At 38.0% G+C, this 21,917-nt stretch overlaps 3 protein-coding genes across 6 annotated transcripts; 2 read left to right on the top strand and 1 right to left on the bottom strand.

Moving 5' to 3' along the window:
- Positions 1-677: 677 nt before the first annotated feature.
- Positions 678-5,540, bottom strand: LOC103147498 (zinc finger CCHC domain-containing protein 7-like). 3 transcript variants are annotated; one of them, XM_007565878.2, is made up of 8 exons: positions 4,623-5,540; positions 3,697-3,758; positions 3,459-3,569; positions 3,198-3,371; positions 2,920-2,955; positions 1,712-1,816; positions 1,499-1,616; positions 678-1,376 (listed from the first exon to the last, which is right to left on the bottom strand). In XM_007565878.2, exons 1-8 carry the CDS (start codon positions 5,008-5,010, stop codon positions 904-906), a joined length of 1,467 nt encoding a protein of 488 aa, XP_007565940.1. In that variant the 5' UTR covers positions 5,011-5,540; the 3' UTR covers positions 678-903. The 3 variants fall into 3 exon arrangements, with proteins under 3 accessions (XP_007565940.1, XP_016533906.1, XP_007565941.1); XM_016678420.1 differs by having other exon boundaries at positions 3,198-3,335; XM_007565879.2 differs by having other exon boundaries at positions 3,198-3,368; positions 4,623-5,537.
- A 2,576-nt stretch (positions 5,541-8,116) lies between these two features.
- Positions 8,117-10,479, top strand: LOC103147497 (paired box protein Pax-5-like). The gene is made up of 4 exons (XM_016678460.1): positions 8,117-8,692; positions 8,777-8,817; positions 8,891-8,986; positions 10,324-10,479. Exons 1-4 carry the CDS (start codon positions 8,382-8,384, stop codon positions 10,440-10,442), a joined length of 567 nt encoding a protein of 188 aa, XP_016533946.1. The 5' UTR covers positions 8,117-8,381; the 3' UTR covers positions 10,443-10,479.
- Positions 10,480-13,838: 3,359 nt separating this feature from the next.
- On the top strand, positions 13,839-21,569 carry LOC103147496 (signal-transducing adaptor protein 1-like). 2 transcript variants are annotated; one of them, XM_007565876.2, is made up of 11 exons: positions 13,839-14,601; positions 15,062-15,133; positions 15,320-15,436; positions 15,776-15,832; positions 16,843-17,000; positions 17,488-17,619; positions 17,824-17,893; positions 19,359-19,461; positions 19,536-19,715; positions 20,597-20,698; positions 21,408-21,569. In XM_007565876.2, exons 1-11 carry the CDS (start codon positions 14,494-14,496, stop codon positions 21,419-21,421), a joined length of 1,113 nt encoding a protein of 370 aa, XP_007565938.1. In that variant the 5' UTR covers positions 13,839-14,493; the 3' UTR covers positions 21,422-21,569. The 2 variants fall into 2 exon arrangements, with proteins under 2 accessions (XP_007565938.1, XP_007565937.1); XM_007565875.2 differs by having other exon boundaries at positions 13,840-14,601; positions 20,597-21,569.
- Positions 21,570-21,917: the final 348 nt, after the last annotated feature.

Here is a 21,917-nt window from a genome sequence, read left to right as displayed (position 1 = left end):
CTATTAAATAGGGGAAAAAAAACATTATTGGAATCACCCAAAAGTAGTTTACTGTATCCACATTGCTACACGTAACCCAATCAGCAAAATATTTTTCATTAAAAATTATATAAAATGTTTACAAACAAATTTTGCCCAGCCAATATGATCATAGCCAGGAGTTTGGCAGTGAAACTAATAGTAGATTCATTCAACGAGTTCTTTTTTCTTTTCTTTAAAGCAATCCACACTTTGATATATTATTGTATTGAATATTATAAATGCAAAGAGCTACACCATATTGAAAAATGTACCTTACAGAAAAACAAAAATTAAGTGTATTTTGAGAATACATATCCATGTGCAAGTAGTAAAAACGCTAATTAAAACTTTGGAATCATATCCTAATAGCAATTAAAGTATCAAAAATCCACCTTAAATCCTCAATGCAGCCCGATTAAAGGCTGGTTTCTATAGTAGATGGTAGATATTTGAAAATTGTCAAGGTTTTAAAAAAAAAATGACAATTTGGTTTTAAACTGAGGTTGAAATCATGCAACCTCAGTTTAAACAAACTTAAACTGTATTTCAGTTCAAAGGTTCACTATTTCTGCATAGTAGAAATGAAAAGGAAGAAAACAACCATAGCAAATCAGAAAAAAATGTAATGTATAATAAATATAAAGAGACTCTTCACATGAATTGAATCCATATGCAAGGCTTTAATATTTATAACATTAATTGTTCTTTAAAAATTTAAAAACATGAGTATAAACTTTCACAAAACTGAAAAAAGGCTTAAGCTACTTCCACACTTGATTCAATTAATTTTTCATTAATGTATTTTATGCGTTATTAAATACATATTATAAATAAACTGAGCAGAACATTTAATGCCACTAAAAGGGCATAATTTCACATCACTTATCTCCTTCGGTGACGTACTCTCTGCTTTGGAGACAGAAGGTTTTCACTTCCAATGTCAATGTCACCGTGTGGATACAAATCCCCGCGTTTTATCCCCCCTCTTTTTCTCCACTTCTCTGTCTCTCTGCTCTTCCTGCTCTTCTTTCCAGCTTTCTCCTCTCTCTTTTTGTTCTCCTGAGACGTTTTGTACTCTCCATGACTGCGCAGCATGGGTCTATAGGGGTCAGCGGGGCAAACTGCATCATCAATGGTGCAAAAATGCCTCCCCAGAAATCCTCCTTCCCGCTTAGCCTGGGCTTCCCTCCTCAGTCGCTTCACTTCACGCCTCTCTCTGCGCCTTTCAGGCCAGGTCTTCCTCCTCCCAGGATGAGCGCCAGGCTCCAGCTTTGTCCTGCTTCTTCCCTGCATCAATGGCGTATCTTTGCAACATTCCTGCTGTGAAGAAGTCGGGGGTCCAGCACTCGCAAGGTCTGAAAGCACATGTCAAATTTCACAAGTTTAAAAACCTTTTGTTCAATTAGTGCAGCTGAAAGACTTTGTTCTAAATGTAGATATTTTTTGCAATAATTATTTAAAAGCAACTTTTAATCACCTTTGGCTGGTGTGAGCGTCGGGGCGTTCTGCTGCAGAATGTCATCCAGAGTGTCATAATAACAAACATAAGGCAGTGAGGGAAAAGTGCCACTGATCATCCTCCTCTTTGTGCATTCCTGATGTCAAGAAAGACAACCATCCAAATGAGTGAGAGAAAAAGGACAAAATATAGGAACAGAGCATCCTGAGATGATGAAAGTCATCTACTTACATGACCATAATGTCCCCTTTTTGAGCAGTTGTAGCAATGAGCATGGTGGCTCTTATGTTTGAGGCTGCAGGCGTTTCTGGGTCTGAAAGGAACCCCTAACTTGACCTAGAAAAAAATGAAATTGACCTTTTATGTTTTGCTTGGCATTAATTAAAATGCATTGACAAATCCATACTTCAATTGCCACAGAGTACATTAAAAAACATATTTTCCTCAGTTTTTCTTCTGCCTCTATCGTCACCTCTGTTACTGACATGTAAAGTATTGAGACCACATGTACTTTTCCGTAGTTTATCACACTATAAACACAAACTTTATTGTGAGTTTTTGTGCTTAGTCAACGTAAAGTAGTAAATAACTGTAAAGTGAAGGAAAAATGTTTTATGATATTCAAGTTTCTCTTGAAAAAGTGAAAAGTGAGGCATGCTTCTTGAGTCGACATTTTGTAGAGCCACCTGTAGCAGAGCTGCAGCTGCAAGTCTTTAAGGATACGTCTCGCTATGGAGACAGAAAATTTTACCCAGTCTTGCTTGCAAAGCTGAATGGAAAGTGTCTGCAAACACTGATTTTGGACTTAGTTATGAATTTTAAGAAGGTCACTCTTGCACACTTCCTACTTTACTTCTACTGCATGTGAGTACTTCTTGATTTGATGGCGAGTTGAACGATTGTTCTCATTCACAGAATTTCATTTTATTGTTGACTTGTATTGACCCTGCATGTGACAAATAAACCAATCAGAATATATCCTTTAAACAGCTGTAATCATCTCTCAATAAACGCCAACCAGTTTTTCTCCTCCTGTTGCAAGATTGTTCCACTATTATGACTGACCGTGGGGTTGGTGTGTTTGCACAAGGATTTGCATGGAAGTTGTATTTTGATTATATCTGACCAGGAAACAGTCTTTGTCTCTAACATGGCTAATGGCAAACTGTAAGCTGAACTCCTGATGGCTTTCTTCTTGCCTCTCTTCCACCGAGGCCATATTTGTGGAGTGCACAGCTAATAGTAGTTCTGCAGACAGATTCTACTCCCTGAGCTCTGGACCTCTGCAGCTCCTCCAGAGTTACCACCGGATTCCTGGCTGCCTCTATGACTAATTATCTCCTTGTCCAGCCTGCATGTCTAGGTGGACTGCCATGTCTTGATATTGTAGTTGTGCAATGCTGCAGATTAATTAGGAATAAAATAAAACTTCCTCTTACAGTCAGGTGGTATTGTCGCCATGTATCTGGGCAGGCCTGAAAAAAACCCCACAACAAACAAAGAATAAGAATTTCCCTCTGAGCAACATCCAGATAAACACGGTAGTTTCACAGAAGAGGAAATGCAGAAACAGAGCAACACTTTATAAAAATTGGGCTAAAATGCAGAGATCCTCACAAGATTATAGAATTAAGTTTCAAGAATTTCTTCAACACTAAGCACACTTTAATCAAAACAATCCAGGGAATTTCTAATGAGAGTTGATAGATGAACTCACATCAAACATGTGGCCGGTCACGCCGCAGCGCTGGCAGTGCTGCTTCCACACTGGAGGCACTCTGCAGGGATTGAGGGCATGCGAAGGCAGCCCACAAGTGGAACAGGGCCGGCTCGGGCAGTCTCTTTGGACGTGGCCCTGGACGCCACAAAGGACACAAGTGGGACTTTTCTGCTGAGGAGAACAAGATTTTTTTTTTTTTTATCAATTTTTGATTGATGACATGATGTTGTCAACAAACACAGGTGACTTTAGCTGTACCTTGTGAAAGTAGCAACTTCTGGCGACGTGTCCCATCCTGTTGCAGATGTTACAGGTGGATGAGCGACCAGCCATGAAATAGCGACTGCCCAGAGACCGAGTGCCTCCATACTGGACATATTGGAAGATCCAAATTGAGTACAGCAAATAACTATTTCTGAGTTCCTACAACATGTTTTCACTGAATATTTTCTGAATCAACAAGCTTAGTGTTTGAAATCTAGATAATAAAGATTACCATGTCTTTGTCTGAGACAGCCCAGGAATCCCCTCCTGATTTCACTTCCTTGTCTGTCATACCTTGATGGAGAGAATGACCACAAAATGCTTGCGTTACCTGTTAGTGGAGGGGCCACTAGGGCTGCACAATACGAGGAAAATAGTGAATTCTGCGATAGGGACACAACTGGCAATAAGTGATTAAGTGTATTTGATGCAGTATCAGCATCAGTAGTCTAGTAAATCTTTACTGGATTAAACATCCAAATACTGCTGTCCTTTTTGGGGCCCAAGATTTTGTGTAACTCTATAATATTGCCTTCACATAAACAGTAGATGGCAGAAAATACCAAATATAAAAAGATGCCTGAGTTTTTATTGAATGTAAAGAATTAATTACAAAATTCAAGTCTTTAATACCAAACTACATTGATTTTGTAAAACTACAGTTATGAGCTATTTTGATAAGACAAGCATTAATGAGAGAAGCACACAAAGAGCCCATAGTTACTCTGGAAGAGCTGCAGAGCTCCATAGCTCAGGTGAGAGTATTGGCTAAAAGGGGAAATAATTTGTGCCCTCCACAAATCTGCAATCCTATAAGAAAACCTGACACAGGCTGCAGCAGTTTCCTCTTCAGCATAACAACAACCCAAACTCACACCCTGGACTACAGAGAAATGGCTTAGATCACACCTGAAGTAAATGAATAGTTGTTATGAGTTAAGTAATTCAGCCATTTGATTCAGATATGAAGAAATGGATCTAGATCTCAGAAATCATTAGTTTTTATTAAAGCATATTCATAAGGGGACTATGTAATCCATTTAGCTAAATTTTATGTCTTTTTTATTATTATTATTAATATCAGACAAAAATATGTTTGCACTTCATCTACTGCGATTAAAAGTAAGATAAATAATGCTGGCAAAGATGATCTCTAACCTTCATCTTCAACATCCTGCTCAGAGCTCTGCCAGCAGCCGAGGTTGAGCTGGATGCTTGGGTCTTCCGCCTGCTCCTCTCCATCCAGGATCATCCACTCCTCAATAGGCTGATCGCTGTCCTCTTCCAGCTGCTCCTGTGAACCAGCACTGGAGACACTGCTGGTGTCCTGATGAGTCTTTCCAGAGGTGATGGAGAAAGCAAGGAGCAGTGGAGGAGAGCTGTCTCTGCTGAGCTGTGAAAACAGCTTGGCTCTTTTCTCATGTTTCATGTAACCAGAACACGTCTCTTCTCCACTCTCTGAAGTGATGGAGTCCTCAATGAAGAAAAGGTGGTCTTTGATATTTCCTTTACCATCCGATACTTCATTTTCATTGACAGAGTTCATAGTACAATCTTAGGTGGCTACGGAGCGCCGCTCAATGGTGAAATCGTGTATTGCATCTAAGCAGCGCGGGACAATAACGCATGTTACACTACTACTTCTCAATTCTCACCCCAACAGAAATTACATTGGATCAAGTTGTTTTAAAACTTGTTTTGTTTTTCAAATACTTTAAAGGATGTTCTGTAAATGTTTCTAACATATCGGAAACGCGCTAAGGCAAAGCGCGTTTCTAGGAACCCTAGCACCTAGCAAGAAAGCTACATTACAAACACGGCTAATACGATGTCAAAACAAAGGCGCTTTTGTGTAGTACACTAATTTATTTCACTGCATCTCGGTAGCGATTACCTCTGTCAACTCAAAACGCATTTCTTCCACAAAGCAGAGACAAATGTAGTTCCCACTAAGCAGGTTTGTGTACATGTGGTTATGATTTGAATTACTTAACCGGCGTTTCCGGAAAAAGTTGGACAGCCAAAAATAAACCCGGAGTTACGTCACTTTTCTTTTCCGGGGAAATGAATTAATGGAGAAATTACATTACATCTTATCGGAGCCAGAAAGGTCTGCAACCTGCGGCTCTTTGAACCCTATGTACTGCTTCCCTAGTAACTTTGACTGTCTGTTTTTAAAAATAGACATAATAAAATTAAATTAAATTCTGGTTTTAGCAGCTTTTCAGGTTTTTTGATGCAATAATTGCATTGAATCTTCACAACAAATAGTAAAATATGCATCGTTTTCCACAAATAGAAGAAATGTATGTATCTACTTTTTTCTTTTTTTGCAAAAGTTGTTTATTATTTCTTTAATTTGAAATCTGGCAACAAAAATAAAACAAAAGTCTTTTAAAAATTACCTGTAACATACTTATCAAATCCAAATTGTCTTTATTAACACATGTACATTTTTCAACTATATATGAGTTTTACTTGGCTGGACTGAGGGAAAATAGCTTTTTGAATCATAAAGATTGTTGACCCCTATTGTAAACCAACTTATTGTGTACTTCTAATGTCTACTGTGTAGACATTAGAATAATTTTAAAATTTATTGAGGAAATTATATTTTACAGTCCTGCGGGTTTTATGAAATTAGTTATTGTGTTCTATTTTAAATATAAAAAATATTCATAACACTTTTGGATTTTTTTTTCTTTGTCTTTTTTCTTTCTTGTGATATTACAGCAGAAACCTAATGTATTTTATTTATAATTTTGATGATAGAGCAAAACACAGTGACAAGTAACTCTAAAGTGAAGGAAAAGGGTATCCATGCTTTTTATGACTAATGCCACACGTTCTCAAATGGACTTATGTGTGGACTTTGACTAGTCCATTTTAACACATCAATATGTATCAAGATGGATCATTTAATTCTCCTGACTATGAATGTCAGTCCCAGTCTCTTCTCTCTTGAAGTCACTAACATTTATTTTTGTAGGATTGGGCTGTATACCTGTACATACAACTCTGACCTGCCCTTGCTGATAAGAAGCATCCTCAGGGTATGATGCGTCCACAACTATGTTTGGATAATGTGGATATCATGTTATTTTCTGTCACATTTCTGCTGTTTTTACATAGGTCAAAAAGTTTTTATTTTAATTTTTTCAGTCAAGAAATCTATACTAGCCAGGTACAAAGACTGCAGCCAGCATGCCTAGGTGGGCCCCATGTGAGGGAAAGGAGGGCTGATATATGGGTCCTATATGGGTCCCATATGGGTTTGTCCGCGGGTTCCACGATGGCCCCACATGGGTTTGCCCATGTAGGGCCACAGCCCACATGGGCCCTGCATGGGCCCTAAATGGACAATCCCATGTGGGCCACCACCATATAGGGCCCATGTGGGCTCTGGCCCTACATGGGCAAACCCATGTGGGGCCATCGTGGAACCCGCGGACAAACCCATATGGGACCCATATGGCCTGCCCTCCTTTTCTCCACATGGGGCCCACCTAGGCCTGCTGGCAAGCACTCAAAGTCAAAAGAAATAAAATCTTTAGAAAGCCTGAATTACTAACGATGAATTAAAAGATCAAGAAAATCTAGTTCTTTGAAATTAAAGAGATAAGGAATAAAATTATGTTCTTAACGCTTAAAATCCCCCCCCTTTTGTTCAACTGATGCTTAATAATAGATGAATTACATCGCAATTCTTTCTCTAAGCATTGCTGAAAGAGCTCACTGGGTTAAATCTTTATAATATTTAAAAAAGGAAAAATTGAACGACGTCGACAATATCAAGTTGAACATTTAGAAGTTTCTTTTAAAATCCAGACATACTTTTTGAAACGACCGTTCGGGCTAAAGAGAAATGCTCAACAGTTATTACAATTTGTCCTGTCTGCTCCCTTCTTTGCGTATAATTGCGCTCGACGAAACCATAAGCGCCTCAGCCCCGCCTGTGCGCTCAGAGGCTTTCACTGCTGTTCACTGATCAGGTGCTGAAACTATAGTAGAGAGGTAGTCTGCATTTAAAGTTTTAAGTCTATACTTTATTTTCAATTTCTCCGTTTGTTTGAAGGTCCATCGCCAAACTTTGTATACAGAGCTGGATCTAGGATGTAATTTTTTGTTTTGCTCAAGTTTCTGTGTCTTATCTAAACCTTGGAGGTGGAACCACGACAAGTTTAGCTGGTCGTGGTTCTTTGACGTGTCTGTGATGGAAGTAAGTTTTGGACTGGTTCCGTTCACAGTTGCGCACAGTAAGTATCGGAACCTCGCATCCTTTCCACAGAGGCTGTCTGAAGTCCTGGAACTGGGTCTTCTCGTTCTGCTCCGACACTCAGGGTTCGGCGGGGTAAACCAGCTCGGCGGAGTCTTCATCAACGGGCGGCCGTTACCGCACGAGGTCAGACACCGGATCGTGGAGCTCGCGCAGCACGGGGTGCGCCCCTGTGAGATCTCGCGCCGTCTGCGCGTCAGTCATGGCTGCGTCAGCAAAATATTGACCAGGTAGCTGCAGTTTAAAATGGGTTCAGTCATATGGAATCAGGAAGTTATGACATCATAAAATCTTTCAAAAACAAATGTTTGAAAGCTCATGGATTCTTTTAATGCTTTTATCGAGTCATCGTTAAAAGCATTAACGATGACTTTCGGTCTGTCTATTTTAATCAGGGCGTTTGACCAAAACCAAAAATCTTGAAACTCGCTGCATACAATGCACAAGCAAAATAACAATTATTAGAAGCTTAATAAAAGGATTGTAGTTTTTTTTTTTTTGTCATAATTGCTTTCCACGATTTTTAATTTGGCATAGAAAAAAAGAGTAGTCGTTTGATTAAACTTAACACAACAAAAAAAACCTTGATATTCACAACCAAATGTTGTGGCATGTAGGGTTTGATTGATAATGCTAATTTAATGAAAATGGAAACTACACAAAGTAAAAGTTGGCAGCCAACGGGTCGCCTGTTTATCCTTGTGTGTGTAAGTGTCAACCTTTCCTTGCCACACACGACTCTTAAACATGCCAGGTACAACGAGACAGGAAGCATCAGACCAGGGCTGATAGGTGGCTCCAAACCCAAGGTGGCGACCCCCACAGTGGTGCAGAAGATCCTGCAGCTGAAACACAACAGTCCCACGATGTTTGCCTGGGAGATCCGGGACAGGCTGGTGCTGGAGCAAGTGTGTGACCCAAGCAACGTTCCCAGCATCAGCTCAATCAACAGGTAAGGGTGTCCAGGTGTGTTTCAGTGTTTCTGCTTGACAGCAAAGATCTGGAAAACAAGTGTTGATTGTTTTGGTGTTTGCAGGATCATCAGGAGGAAAGTTCAGGCGAAGCCTTGTGAAGATGGTGAGTGTTTCTCTGTTATACTTCTATATGCCCAGTCTTCCTCTCAGTGATGTTTGTGCCTCTGTATTGGCAGCATCATCTGTTTCCATGGGGACAGACTGTCCCTCTGAGTCCAGGTTTTCAATAGGAGGGATTGTGGGACTCAGAAAATTCAATAAACAAAACGAAGGTGAGAATCATTATATGTTCAAACAGCATGTGTCCGTAATACAATGAGCAAATTTAAGTGAAACTGACATTTTTGTTAAACTAAATGTCATTTTTGTTAAACTATTTAAATATCACTCAAAGATTCAACATCATTTTTGTTGTGAAATGATCTTTGTTTTGGCAAACGTGGGTTTTAACAAGGACATTCTGTAATCTTTAATTTTATCCTTTAAAAATAATATTTCATAGATTTCTTTGCATGCCTATAATATTTATCACATATAAAGGACAAAAAATAAGTGGTTTATGTGCATGACAACTGGTATTTCACATACCTATTAATTTCAAGCAATCCAATAGATGAAAGATTGGGGGTTTTTTGTTAGTAAAATACTTGGTGTTTTTTTGTTTGTTTGTTTGTTTTACAAGTGTGAGGTGTGATAATAGTTGTGGTGTGTTCATTTTGTCCAAATAAACCTGTCATGTTTTAAATTATTTTATTAAATTATTTGTGCATACAATGTTATGTCCGTATAATCAGATAAGCTTGTCTAATTAGGGTATCTTTCATAAGAAATCTATTTTTATACTAAATTAATGTCTTTTCAAAAAATAAAGATGGAAAAAAAAAAGAAAGTACAAAGCTTTTTCTTGGTTAAGGTTAATTTATCCTAAACAGTAATTTACATCTTTTGATTCTAGGAACTGTTGCTTTTCTGCTTTTCACATAATCTTTGTAGAAACAGTTCACTTACATGGCAATCACTCTAAATGTGTAACTACTGGGAGAAAAACAGTTCTCACAATTTTGAGTGATATTTTTCATTATCACCCAAAATTTCCATTCATTTCCATTCAGGCAGGAAATGAATACACTGCAGTCTATATTATTTTTCTGTCCACGCATTAAAGTCATTCAAAATGTTTAAACGCAATTTAAGTTTTTAATTGAAATTGTTAGAGAAAAAGGTCACAAAGTAGAAAATAAGCACTTAATAAGAATAAACATTTGAATAAGCTACGAATACGCACAGCATTTGTTAAAATGGCTTTTAACTGGAGACCACACAGGAGACGGATGCGTAAGACTTTGTGCTTTATGTTAATATAAGTCAGACGGAGACACTGCAAGCAGCAGGAGGTCCACTTCGTCTCCCCAGGTCTCCATCCTCCTCCCTGCCTCCCTTTCCATCACAGGGAGAATTAGAACAGGCGGCTTCGGAGACAAATAAGCATAGTTATCTATACGAATACAGCCATCCATGTGGGCTGTTTTTCATTCTTCTAATTAGAACAAATGGAGGTGGAAATGGAGATAAAAGCAAACCTATACGCTGAAGCTGTTCTGTTTTCCAGGAGCGGACGAGTCCTGCGGTGGGCACCACACCCAGCTCTGTCTCTGGAGCAGGTCTGACCTCAGCTCGCCATTTCGCCATCAGCCGCCACCTGACCATGATTCAGATCCGCTAGGTTAGTCTGCACTGATCTGACGTGACGGCCGGCGGATCTTTCGCCTTCGGTCTTCATTTCACCGAAGGACAGAATTCATCATGTCTACAATCAGAGAAAGCATATTAAAATCAAACTAAAACCACCCTCCTCTTATGTTGTTATTTGTTTACATAATTTGGAGGATGGGAACAGCAAGGTTGCTGTGATCAGTTCAGAGTGTTGTGGCCTGTCCCTGCGGTCATTTTCTGCTCAGTCAGTGGCTGTAAAGCAACATCATTAGAGGCCCCATGATGGACAACACTGGCTGCTTTCTGTCCTTTGTGTCCAATTCCCTTGCCTGCTCTCATGGATGAGGAATCTAGGAAGATGAGAGCTGCTGAAGGGACCAGCAGGGTGAAAAAACATCAGAGCAGCTCAGAGCGTTTTTGTGTGAAGGCATACACCGACCAATAATCAAATTCATTTATGAAGCAGATACTGACAGAATTTCAGATTGATTCTTTGTTTCTGCAATGCATTTGTGTTGAGTTGTGACTGAGCAATGAATAAGCTGCCTATTCGCTTTTTACCTTAACATTTCTCAAAAATGTCCCATTGACTTTGTCTCTGTTATGTTGCATTATAGTAATTCTAACAAAAGGACATTCTCATAATATATAGATAAACTATTTTATATACATAGATTTTTTCCCCTAATTGATCATATTAGAAAATCAGAAAATAGAAAAAAAAATAGTACATTTGGTGGGAAAGTGGTCTATGAAGACCCTAAGTGTGTTTCAGCACAGCTATTCAGAATGAAGCCACTCTAGGTTTTGACAAAATAGAAAACTTTTAAAAGTTGACATGATGTCTCCAGGTCAAAAACGACATTAGTTTTATTTCTAGCATCTTAAAGAGCCACCAGCAGACCTGTAGTCTGACAGTGAAAACATACGGAACTATCCTTTTTAGTGGAGCTTCATTTTCCAGAACCTTGTGTTTCTTCCGTTTTTGATTCAACAGGGAGTCAGTAAAGAGAAGCAAAAATCGGAGAAATGTGATATATCTCCACCTGCATCTGTCCACATCAGCTTAAGGTATTTTATTGATGTCTTGTAGGCATCCTTGACTCAGTCAAGAAATAACTTACAGGTAAGGAAATTGCAAAATGGAAGAAAACATTCTCTTTTTAAGAAACGTAAAGATGTCTTCGGCTTAGAGGGCATAAAATGGGGGCCAACCCTAAATACTAACAGCTCTACCAGAAGAAGGAAAAGAAAGAAGAAAAAACCTGGACGACTAGACTTTTTGTCCTGCTATGTCCATACTTAGTCTCTAGAGGGCAGTGTTTTCATCATCATTCTCTGTGCCACGGGTTTCTTGCTTACATCTCAGTTAATAAACAAATAACAGTACAAAACAAGACCATGTTTATACGACACTAATAAATTACTTTGTGGGACAAGCTGAGCCTGTTAGTTAGATTTAAGTAATAAATCCAGGATTTTTGTTGTTGTTGTTGTTGTTGTTTTTTGGTCCAAACAGCTCCTGTAAAGTGAAGGCAAATGTTTTTTTATTTACTTTAAAGCACAATATTACAGATGTTAAAAATATTTGCTCTGCCAACACAAATTCTTCAGCTGAGACACATTTTTATTGGTTAGATGTCACCCTGAGTCTTTCAGACATTTAACCTGGTATTTAACATCAGTTAATCATTAAGCACTTTCACCTCAGGTTAAACTTAGATCGAGCCTCATATTTCCCCGTCTTGACAACAGTGACACCAAGAAGCTGAGGTTTAAATCCTGCTGCTGCTGTTAATCAATACACCCACTTCTCATGGTGTTTCTGCTGAATTTATTGTGGGGAAACAAAATGAAAGGTTTATTTCACATATGAAATAAGGCTTTTTTGTGCCTCTGATTGTGTTTACTATTAAGAAAAGAACCAAAACTTTAAATCCCACCACTACACTGCAATCAAACTGTTTTTACCTGATGCAGTGTTGTTTGTTGACACCATTATTCCTGAGCGAACCCAGATCACATTGTGGGGTTCCACAGTGTGGATCCATCCGCAGGCCACTTTAAGTTGACATCTACTTCACCAGCCTAAAAGATCTTCTATTACAACATCTCATACTCTGTGTGAGCTGATTACACACATTTTTTGTCACCACATGACCACAGTTCCTTGCAATAACAGGCAGAATCCATAATATGAGTTAATCTGAATTTTCTTTAGCTAATGGCAGAAAACATAGAAGTCATTGTTTTTGGTCTAAAAAATATTCCCAGGTTAGAAATCAACTCTCTACTAGACTTTAGAAATACTAAAGTTCATAGACCACGAAACGTAGGTGTTGTCATGGATTTAAACTGAAATGAGTCTACTACCTGGCTACCATTCTGATAACATTTCCAGAATTAGAGTTCTCCGTATGAATATGATGCAAAAGACTCCTGTGATCCTATAGTTTCTGTAAGTTACACCAGTCTCTGCCTGCTCATCTGATATGCAGCCATCAGCGCCCTGAACATCAGAAATAAATTCTCATGTCACACAATTTTTTGAATTGCTTCACTGGCTATATTTTTTTCCAACTAAACCAGAAATGTAAATGTTATATTTAATGTATAAGGCACTGAATGGTGTTGGGGTTTCAGATATGAATCACGTGGATACCTCAGGACATCAGAGGCCTCTTCACTCAGTGCTTCCTGGACCAAAACTAAACAAGACAAAGCAACCTTTAGATTTATTTTATGTTTTCCTCTGCTCTGCAAACAGATTGTACGAAAAAGTGGGGCTGCAGAAAATGTTGGCTGCTTGAAACAAATCAGGTATGATGGTTTAAATACACTTTATCTACATCAGGAGTTGATTTACTTTGGATTTTTATATGACACTGAAATGCATTATCTAGAGGGAGACATGCTTCATTATGACCTGAGCAGTAAAAAGCTGTTTATGCTCTATCAAGTGACTTTGGAGTAGCTTGAAACTGCAACACCACACGCTGAAATAAACGTTTCATTGAGCCAACTTTAAAAAAAAAATACTCTAATTTGTTACAGCTAATTGTATTAGTTTTTCTCAAGCTATAAATTAAATCCGAATTACAGTTTGAGCAAAACCAATAAGATTAACTGTAACAAATTATTATTTTTTTTAAAGTAGGTTCAAAGAAACATTTTTTTTCAGTGCAGCCCGTGAGACATTAAAACCTAGAATTAGAAAATAATGTAAAAAGATTAACATCCTTAGAGGAGACATGGGCAACATTTATCAATATAAATCTAATCCATTCAGAGAATCATTAAAAACAAAAACAACAATAACAATATTTTTGAAACACAGTGTAACATTTTATTTTCACGTGCACCGTAGAATGCAGCTGTTTACCTAACCCATCTTGTGGACTTTACAATGCTTTTTATCTGATATGTTACTGCTGTAGTTGTCACTCTTGAGCATTGGCTGCAATAAATCCAGGATACTTAAACCCAGTGCAGGAGATTTTAATTGGCATAAATTCAGAGCTGTTTTTCTTTGCATTACAAAGTCTCACCTTATAGGATTCAGGTATTACAGTCTGAGCTTTCTTGTGCGAAAAGGAGTCTAAACTGAGACTAAAAGTTGAGCTGTTTATCTACTTACTTTTATCGCTAATGATTAATCCGTCCTACATTTTTAGAGTTTTGCCTTGAAAAAAGCCTTTGTGTTTGTGCGTGAACTAACGCCAACACACTTTACTGCACATGAGAATGAAAAGCAAATTATCATGAGTTATGCAGGGCCAAAGTACAAATACTGATAATTCTTTGGCTTTTATTTTTTTATTTTTTATTTTTTCAACTAACTACTTCCTTCTTCATAAATCAGTGTGGCATTTCCCAGTTCAGAGCCAGAGCAGCTCTGAGGCTGCGCGAGAAAACTTATGATAGTGGAGTTATAGAGCAGTGACAATCTCAGGCAGTAAATCAGTGCATCTCAGCTCGCACAAAAACACAGACGAGCTCAGTTCTCAGCTCAAAGGCTCACGAGCGTTGAGGCGAACTAAGCAAGGAGAAGAAACTCGGAGATCTGATGGAGGGCAGGCCGCACCCGAGAGCTGTCCACAGGAGGAGGGAGACGATCACAGCGTTGCCTCTGTACCACTGTGGAAGCCTGCTGAAGAAAAACCTCAAAGAGAAGGTAACATAACCTACACTGCAATTTAGTAGAAGTTTGAAACTGGAGATTTAAACACAGAAACTGTCAATGAAAGAGGTATTCATGACAATATTTTTTGGCTGATTCTTTTTGTAACCTTTTTTTTTTTTTTTTAGAAACCTGATCTTGTTGCCAAGGTCAAACTGAGATTGCTTTATTTTGTGGGAGGCTATTTTAAACTAATAATTTATGAAGAAGATCGATTCCTACTGATAGATGAAGATTCTTTGAATGATGAGTCTAAAAAAAAAACTCGCTTAAAACTGTACTGTTTTCATAAATAAGTAAATTAACAATCTCGATTACTTTACCGGAGATTAAAGAAAATTAATTGCACTTTAGTCGACCATAAAGACGAGGGTGAGTTTATTGGATTGCAGTTCTGTGTAAAGGTTAACGTTTCATCCACAGCAGCAACTCAAAGGACATTTATGACTTTCAGGATTTCAGGAACTTCTACGGAGAGCTCAGAGGAACAACACTGTTTCTGTACAAAAATGATACACAAGACACAGTAAGGACACAGTCAAAAGTTTGTCTTTCATAAAATAACGCGGTCAAATTTAATTGAAAGTATTTTTCGTGTGCAAGACCCCAAAATCTGAGTCCAAAGAAACTCATCAGAGGGGCAATAAGGAAGTACAAGGCTGTTGATATTTCAGCTATTAAACCGCCAAGGGACTTTCTGTTTGTTCAACAGTATTCAGAAAGGCTGGACCTGGGGCTGATAAAGTCCATGGACATGGAGTCTCCTTATAAAAAAAAAGTGCCAACCATTTTCACCCTAAGCTTGCCCCTGGAGGAGGTGCAGCTAAAGGTTTGTAAAACTTCAAACCGACTCAGCATTTATCACAGAAATGTCATTCACTTAGTTTTAGCAGCTGGTTAATTTGAATACACACTGATTTAGGTACTATAAAGTTTAACTAGGATTTAGCACTGAGGGGCTGAAATGCAATTTCAAAGAGTTTATGTAACTATGGAAGAGAAACGGGCTCACCTCATCACAGATCTTCCACCATACGTAGCAGTGAGCCTGAGGTGTTTTCCATATATGTATTATTTATTTCACATAAAGCTCACGTGTGGTATTTGTTGAAGAAAAGCAATTGGTCTCATCTTACCAACACTTGTGCTGTTTTCTCTGCCTCTGCAGATGGATAATGCTGACACGGGAGAGGAATGGAGAGGCTTCATTATGACTCTGGTTAATGTAAGTCAAAAATCTGAAAAACAGAAACAAACTCAGGATGAACATGAGGCTCGCAAGCTTGAAAACTCCTGTTTTATTTAGTATTCATAGGAAAATTACTTTTTCAAAGTAGGTCAAGTACTCTGTGTCATTAGATAGAGTTAAATTCATTTGTCTTCCTGAACTCCATCATCTAATTTTAAGATAAGCAACTGCATGTAAACAGACAGCTAGAGATGGCAACTACTCAACTTTGAAACATTAGCTACACATATGAGCAATAAAATATGAGCTGCTGTCATCTTGAACATTACACATTTCTAAATGAGATTTTAAATTTTAGTGGGTTTTTCTAATTAAATTCAGTGTGAATTAATATAAAATTAAATATGGTCAAAAACAATGAAAAGTATTAATACAATATTTATCTGTAAAAATTGCTTCCTTGTGGTAAAACTCAACTAGCTAAAATTTAGAACTAAGCTAGTGCTAACTTTTACCTTAGCAGAAAGAATTGATGGAAATGTTATAAAAGATGTTATTTTTCTGTAGTCCTCCTGCATGCCATGGTATCACAGCTTGCAAAACATTTTCAACATCTCTGCTTGTAGAAAAAATACATTCGTTGTGGCTGGTTTGTAGAGTTACGGCTGAGCTATGGTGCATCTTTCAGGTTTTCTTGTTGATCAGTGTGTAATAAAATGTTGAATAAACAATGTGTTTCTGCAGCATACGTTGAATATTTGTCCTTCAGATTACTGTAAATCTCCATAGAATGACTCACAAGTCAGTTATTAAAAGAAAATAGCACTTGAATATTACCGGTTCAATGTTTGCCTCAAACTGCCAAGACGAAGAAAACATCCCTCCAAAATTGAGAAAGTGGTGGGTTTAATATGTAAAACTTCCTAAATATTGTACCTACTGTTTCAGTTCATGTTAATATTTTAAGTAAAGTGTGCATTCAATTTTCTCTCCTGTATTTTATGGTGAACTACGTTGTGTAAACAGTAATCTGTATTTTATTGCAGAAAGAGATTCCCTCGGACATTCAGATGCTGCCTGGTCAGAAAATTAAGCTGGAGGAGATGCTGACTCTGGAAAACAAAAGAAACCCCCAGCTGGAGCGCCCTGCTCTTCCACCCCGACCGGGCTTCCTGCAGACAAAAGATACTCCTGACATGCCTGCGTGAGTTAAACTGAGGAGCTTCTAACACGTTATGTTTGTCTGCATCTCGAAACAATGAGACAACTATCCCGGACAATAATGTCTGATAATATCTACAGGTTATTTCAAGCAGTTTTAGCCTCTGTCTCCTCTCCTGCATCATTTCTTGGTTCTAATCAGTCCTATAAGCATCATGTTTCCATCTCGAGACTCTTGCAGTGAGAATATGATTTACCTTCAGTTACGTAAATACCTGCTTGCTCACAGCCTTCCTTCCTGTAAGACTCAGATACCAGAACTCATAAAACTTAAGAATCAATAAAAAATGTACGAGTTTGTTTCACAATGACCTCCAGAGAAAATTAAACTACTTAGACAAAAGAAATTCTAACATTTCAGCTCTATTCACAGCTTTTTAAAATATTTTATTGAGAAAAACAAAATTATTTGCTTTCAAAACTTATAGCAGATGTTGATCGTGTCTTTTTGCTTTCTTTGCTCCCCGCAGTTGTTTCTTCGATGTGACCCGACAGGAGGCTGAAAAGCTGCTCAGTGAGAACCCGGAAAATGGAGACATCATCCTCCGTCCGTCCACCATGCCCAAGAACTACGCCCTGACGCTCAGACAGAAGATAGACAGGTTTACTCAAACTTCACCCTAATCTCACTCAGCAGCTCCAATTCCCTCCGCAGAACTTCGAAATAAACCAGCTGGCTGTTAAAGTTTATTTTTATAATCCTGCTTTGACAAAGAAGGGAAACCAAACATTTCAGCCAGTTAGACAAATGATAGAAACGTTAATCTGCATTCAGAGTAACTATCTTGATGTCCACTGTGTTGCAGAGGGCATGTCCTGAAGAACTACAGGGTGACCTCCACGAGCGCCGGCTTTGTGATCGAACTCGAGACTCCAGTAAGTCTAAAGTATTTGTTTTTACGGTTGAACAGCTCTCCTCACAATCCACAACCTGAACATAGTGACAATCTGAAAGAAAACGGTGACATGAAACATAAATGTTTCATTGAATTTATTGTTTGCTAAAGGAAAATGCAGTTTTGAACCTTAGCATCCATCCATATGGAGTCAAAAGTGTTCAGACATTCTGCCTTAATTGTGTGAAATAATTTAGGCAGAGTATCAAACATGACGACAGCAAATAATTCTGTTGTTTTGTCAAAAAACTTTTTTGATGGATTTTAATTAAAGCGCCTAAAAAAACTGACATTGGTGATTTCTCACATGTAACATGCCGGTTTCATGCGTGTTAGAAGGTATTTAGCTGTTATGTAACTCAGGCTGTGAATGAAAGGCCAGATGTCATAAGGTGGTCATAATATTTAATGCACAATCACACCACTTGCTTTAATCAATTGTGCAACATTGTAAATGATTCACGTCCAATTAAAAAAAAAAAAAAAGACTTGAGGATTTCCTTGTTGGTTACATCAGAAGCTAAACATCAACCGATGTCGACATGACGACACGAAGAAGCCAAATCAGTTTCTCCTACAATTTTGCCTCATATTTCTGTCTCAATTGTGGAACACAAATATTGCTCAGTGGTTTCATATTCATATTCATTTCCATAATAATATTATTACTAATAATAAGCTCCCATTTCTTTTCATTTTGCTTCCAATCTTGTGATGTTGACCAATTGTTCTTTAGATTTTACTAAATGGGATCAAAAATTGTAATGGCACCATATTGTGAAAAATGCCTTTAGGAAGGTTTTAATTAAATAGGGCTGAAAAAAAAAACTAACTAACTATTCTGTCTTTCAAGCTCTGTGCATGTTTGACTGACAAAATGTAAACAAATTGCATATTTGACACAGGCTCCAATTAACAAATGATCTAATAATGCTGGGAAAAAAATGACTTCTTTTGACTTGTCTCATGTGTAAACTAATATCTGGTACATCTCTTGAGTTCAGTGTGCCTGAAAATTAAAAGGGCCAGAGGGGAACAACTAAACAAAGACTACTGAACAGAAATGAGAAATTTCAAAGTGACTGAAATAAACATATCAAGGCCTGATTAATAGATTAAAAGAAGATCTGGTTCCATGTAAGGAAATGAAAGCTGACTGAGCACATTCAGATTACTGTGTTACATAGGAGTTTATGTTATGAATGTTAACAGTTTCATAGTTGATTGCGATATGCTGTTTTTTTTTTAAATCATGTTTTATTTATTTTTATTTATTTCAAGGAGGTCAGAGGGGGGAAAATAGCCATGTTTATGTAGTTACTTTTCTGTGACGGTTGAATCTTAGTCTGGAATATGTTTTTCTGACATTTCATGATAAGTACGCCTGTAAAAACATAAAATTCATACATTTCATAACTAATTCTTCCCTAATGTTTACTCTGCAGATGACAGTCCGCTCGCTGAACGATGTTCTTAAGTACTTCCTGGAGAAGACAGAGTACCGCCTGCGTCCCTACATTGTAGCTCAACCCTACGATACTCGGATTGGTGAGGATTAGCACTCCTTTGAGAAGCGAGTGAGTTCACGCTGACACAGATTAACGTCTGCTTTTGCTTGACAGTAATGGATCCTCCACCAAAATGTGTCAACAAGCCTCCACCTGTAGTCCCCAAAGCTCAGGTGGCCCCCATGCAGCGATTCCAGGCCAAAGACAAGCATCTTCCTCCCGTTCCCAAGCCTGACGAGGGAGATTATGTGTTACCAGAAGATCCCGACATGGACGATCATATGAAAAAGAAAAGTAAATACACACTCAAACAAATTTATTTGGATCCTGAGTAAAAATGTGTTCAAAATCTAAAACAGATTCTTTTTTTTTTTCATTGATTCCATTTAAAGAATTAGGACAGTTAGAGGTAAATAAAACAAGTCACTATTGGAGAATTGTGTGCCGTAACAACCATTGGACAATATCTGCATAGCAACTGGTTGGACTTTCTCTGTCCATCCAGTTGTCCAAACGTGGGGAGTTTGCTAAAATGGGATTTTAATTGAACCTGTATTTTTTTTTTTTTGCTAGACAACATCCAGACAGAACTTTTCAATTACAAACCAATACAGCTTCTTTGACTAGAAATTCAGGAGCATCATGCCCACGGTCAAGTACGATGGTGGAACTATGATGCTGAGGGCCTGTTTCTCTTGTAAGGGGGTGTGGCATCAGTAGACCTTTAAAGAAAATCTGGTGGACTTTGAGAAAACTGAAAGTATGTGTTCATTGGGTTTTTTTAACGTGATTCAAAACATTCCTCCATGGTCATATCTGTCCCCAGACCAAACCCTGTAGAACACCTACTGGATAAACAGTCAATAGGACAGAAACAAGCAACAATGTGATTGCACAGATAGAAAAAAAAAAAGTTTATTCATACTCCAACCTTGGGAAATAGGTAAAAAAAATATATGTCCAACTGCTGATTGTATTTCTGAATATAGAAAATTATCTGCTGAAAGGAATATGCTCAAATGCGAGGTAAAATTTTTCTGAAATGTTCTGAGTGAAATTATGCTTCTTCTATAAAAGATGAGTTTATTTTACATCATAACTAAAGTTCAACCGAATGCATGTTAGTCGATGAAATTGATCTCAACGAGTAACGCTCTTTTCTGGGTCTTAATCAGCTCAGATAGCTGGTGAGCTTCAGGCAGTCTTGCAGAAGAGAAGAGGAAACATCTACGTGGAAAGTGGAAACGACGAAGACTCTGCCTACCAGAATGAAGAAGGTGAAAAATTCAAATCAAAGGTCCAGTGGACAACCAACGTCCCCATGCCATGAACTTTAACTTTCTGCCTAATATGTGGCTCAAAGATTACATGTTTTACTGAGTTCTGCCACCACAATCCATTTTTTTTCCTATGGGGATATTAAATGTGCACAAAAGTCAAGAATATGAGTTCTCAGTTAATTATGATTTTTTTCCCCAAGTTAGGGAAATTTGGTCAAACACTATAGATATCTCTAAATTACACCTGCAATCCACAGATCAGTCAGAAAACCAGTGAAGGAGAAACAATATTTGCTAAAAAAAATAAATAAATTTGGTGCTTCTGAGGTTTTTTGATAGAAACTTTAACTTCACACAAAACTGAGAAAGACTGCATTTATGTTTTATTGTGATCAGAAGGTTTTGCACAAGTCAGAGGAAGAAAATGTTTATTTCAGAAGCATGTGTTAATATTCACTTCTTTGTTGTACTTTGTCTGGATTTGATGCCATTAAGAAAAGCTTCTTGGGTCAAAATGACTAGAAAACTGACAAGCTAACTGTAGAAGTCTGAAATAACGAAAAAGTTACTTAAAAATAAATCTCAATCTAGGGTTTAAGGAAATGTAAATTGTTCAACTTATTGTGTTTTGCACCACCGGGCCTCCATACTTTTGTAGCTTTATGATAAAAAATATTTTCTGAAATGGTTCCCTTATGTCATAAAGGGATTGTCGGCTAGCAGTACCTACACCGAGCTCAAGACTATCCAGACTCTTCTGTGTCGTTCCACGGTGGTGGAATGAGCTACGAACCGCGACCAGAACACGGGCGACCCCAACTTCAACAAATCCTAGCGAACCCAACTCTTCTGAGAGAATCTCCCCCTCCGCTACACTTTCTCTTTCTACACCATCACATCTGACAGAACCTGCCTGGTGCTCTTACCTCCACCATATTATATATTTCCTACCCTACTGTTAGTAGATCATTGCCGTTAGTTGGCTACTAGCCTGCTAGCAGTAGCCTACTACCGTTAGCTTTGATATTAGCTGTATTATGTTATGTCCTCATTTGTCGGTGATTTCTGCCAAATGCATTAACATAAAATGTGATTTTGTTTCACAACACAATGTTGACACTACCAAAAAAAGTGAGCTAGAGAGAAATAAGACATTTTCACATGTGACAATAATTTGCCAAAACCATCTTATTGTGAACATCGGCAGATTTTCTGT

This window comes from Poecilia formosa, unplaced genomic scaffold, assembly GCF_000485575.1.
Source record: "Poecilia formosa unplaced genomic scaffold, Poecilia_formosa-5.1.2 Scaffold183, whole genome shotgun sequence".
Taxonomy (NCBI): Eukaryota; Metazoa; Chordata; class Actinopteri; order Cyprinodontiformes; family Poeciliidae; genus Poecilia; species Poecilia formosa.
The sequence above is the reverse complement of the archived record's forward strand: the minus strand, read 5'-3'. Positions and strand labels throughout refer to the sequence as shown.

Excerpts from the sequence above, each read along its gene's own strand:
- LOC103147496 (XM_007565875.2), top strand. The coding sequence starts at position 14,494 with ATGGAGGGCAGGCCGCACCCGAGAGCTGTCCACAGGAGGAGGGAGACG. Across the intron at positions 14,602-15,061 it reads AGAAAAACCTCAAAGAGAAG|GATTTCAGGAACTTCTACGG; the intron begins GTAACATAACCT and ends TATGACTTTCAG. Across the intron at positions 19,462-19,535 it reads ACCCTACGATACTCGGATTG|TAATGGATCCTCCACCAAAA; the intron begins GTGAGGATTAGC and ends TTTGCTTGACAG.
- LOC103147497 (XM_016678460.1), top strand. The coding sequence starts at position 8,382 with ATGAAAATGGAAACTACACAAAGTAAAAGTTGGCAGCCAACGGGTCGC. Across the intron at positions 8,693-8,776 it reads AGCATCAGCTCAATCAACAG|GATCATCAGGAGGAAAGTTC; the intron begins GTAAGGGTGTCC and ends TGGTGTTTGCAG. Across the intron at positions 8,818-8,890 it reads GGCGAAGCCTTGTGAAGATG|CATCATCTGTTTCCATGGGG; the intron begins GTGAGTGTTTCT and ends CTGTATTGGCAG.
- LOC103147498 (XM_007565878.2), bottom strand. The coding sequence starts at position 5,010 with ATGAACTCTGTCAATGAAAATGAAGTATCGGATGGTAAAGGAAATATC. Across the intron at positions 3,372-3,458 it reads GAAGTTGCTACTTTCACAAG|CAGAAAAGTCCCACTTGTGT; the intron begins GTACAGCTAAAG and ends TGTTCTCCTCAG. Across the intron at positions 1,817-2,919 it reads GGCGACAATACCACCTGACT|GTCAAGTTAGGGGTTCCTTT; the intron begins GTAAGAGGAAGT and ends ATTTTTTTCTAG.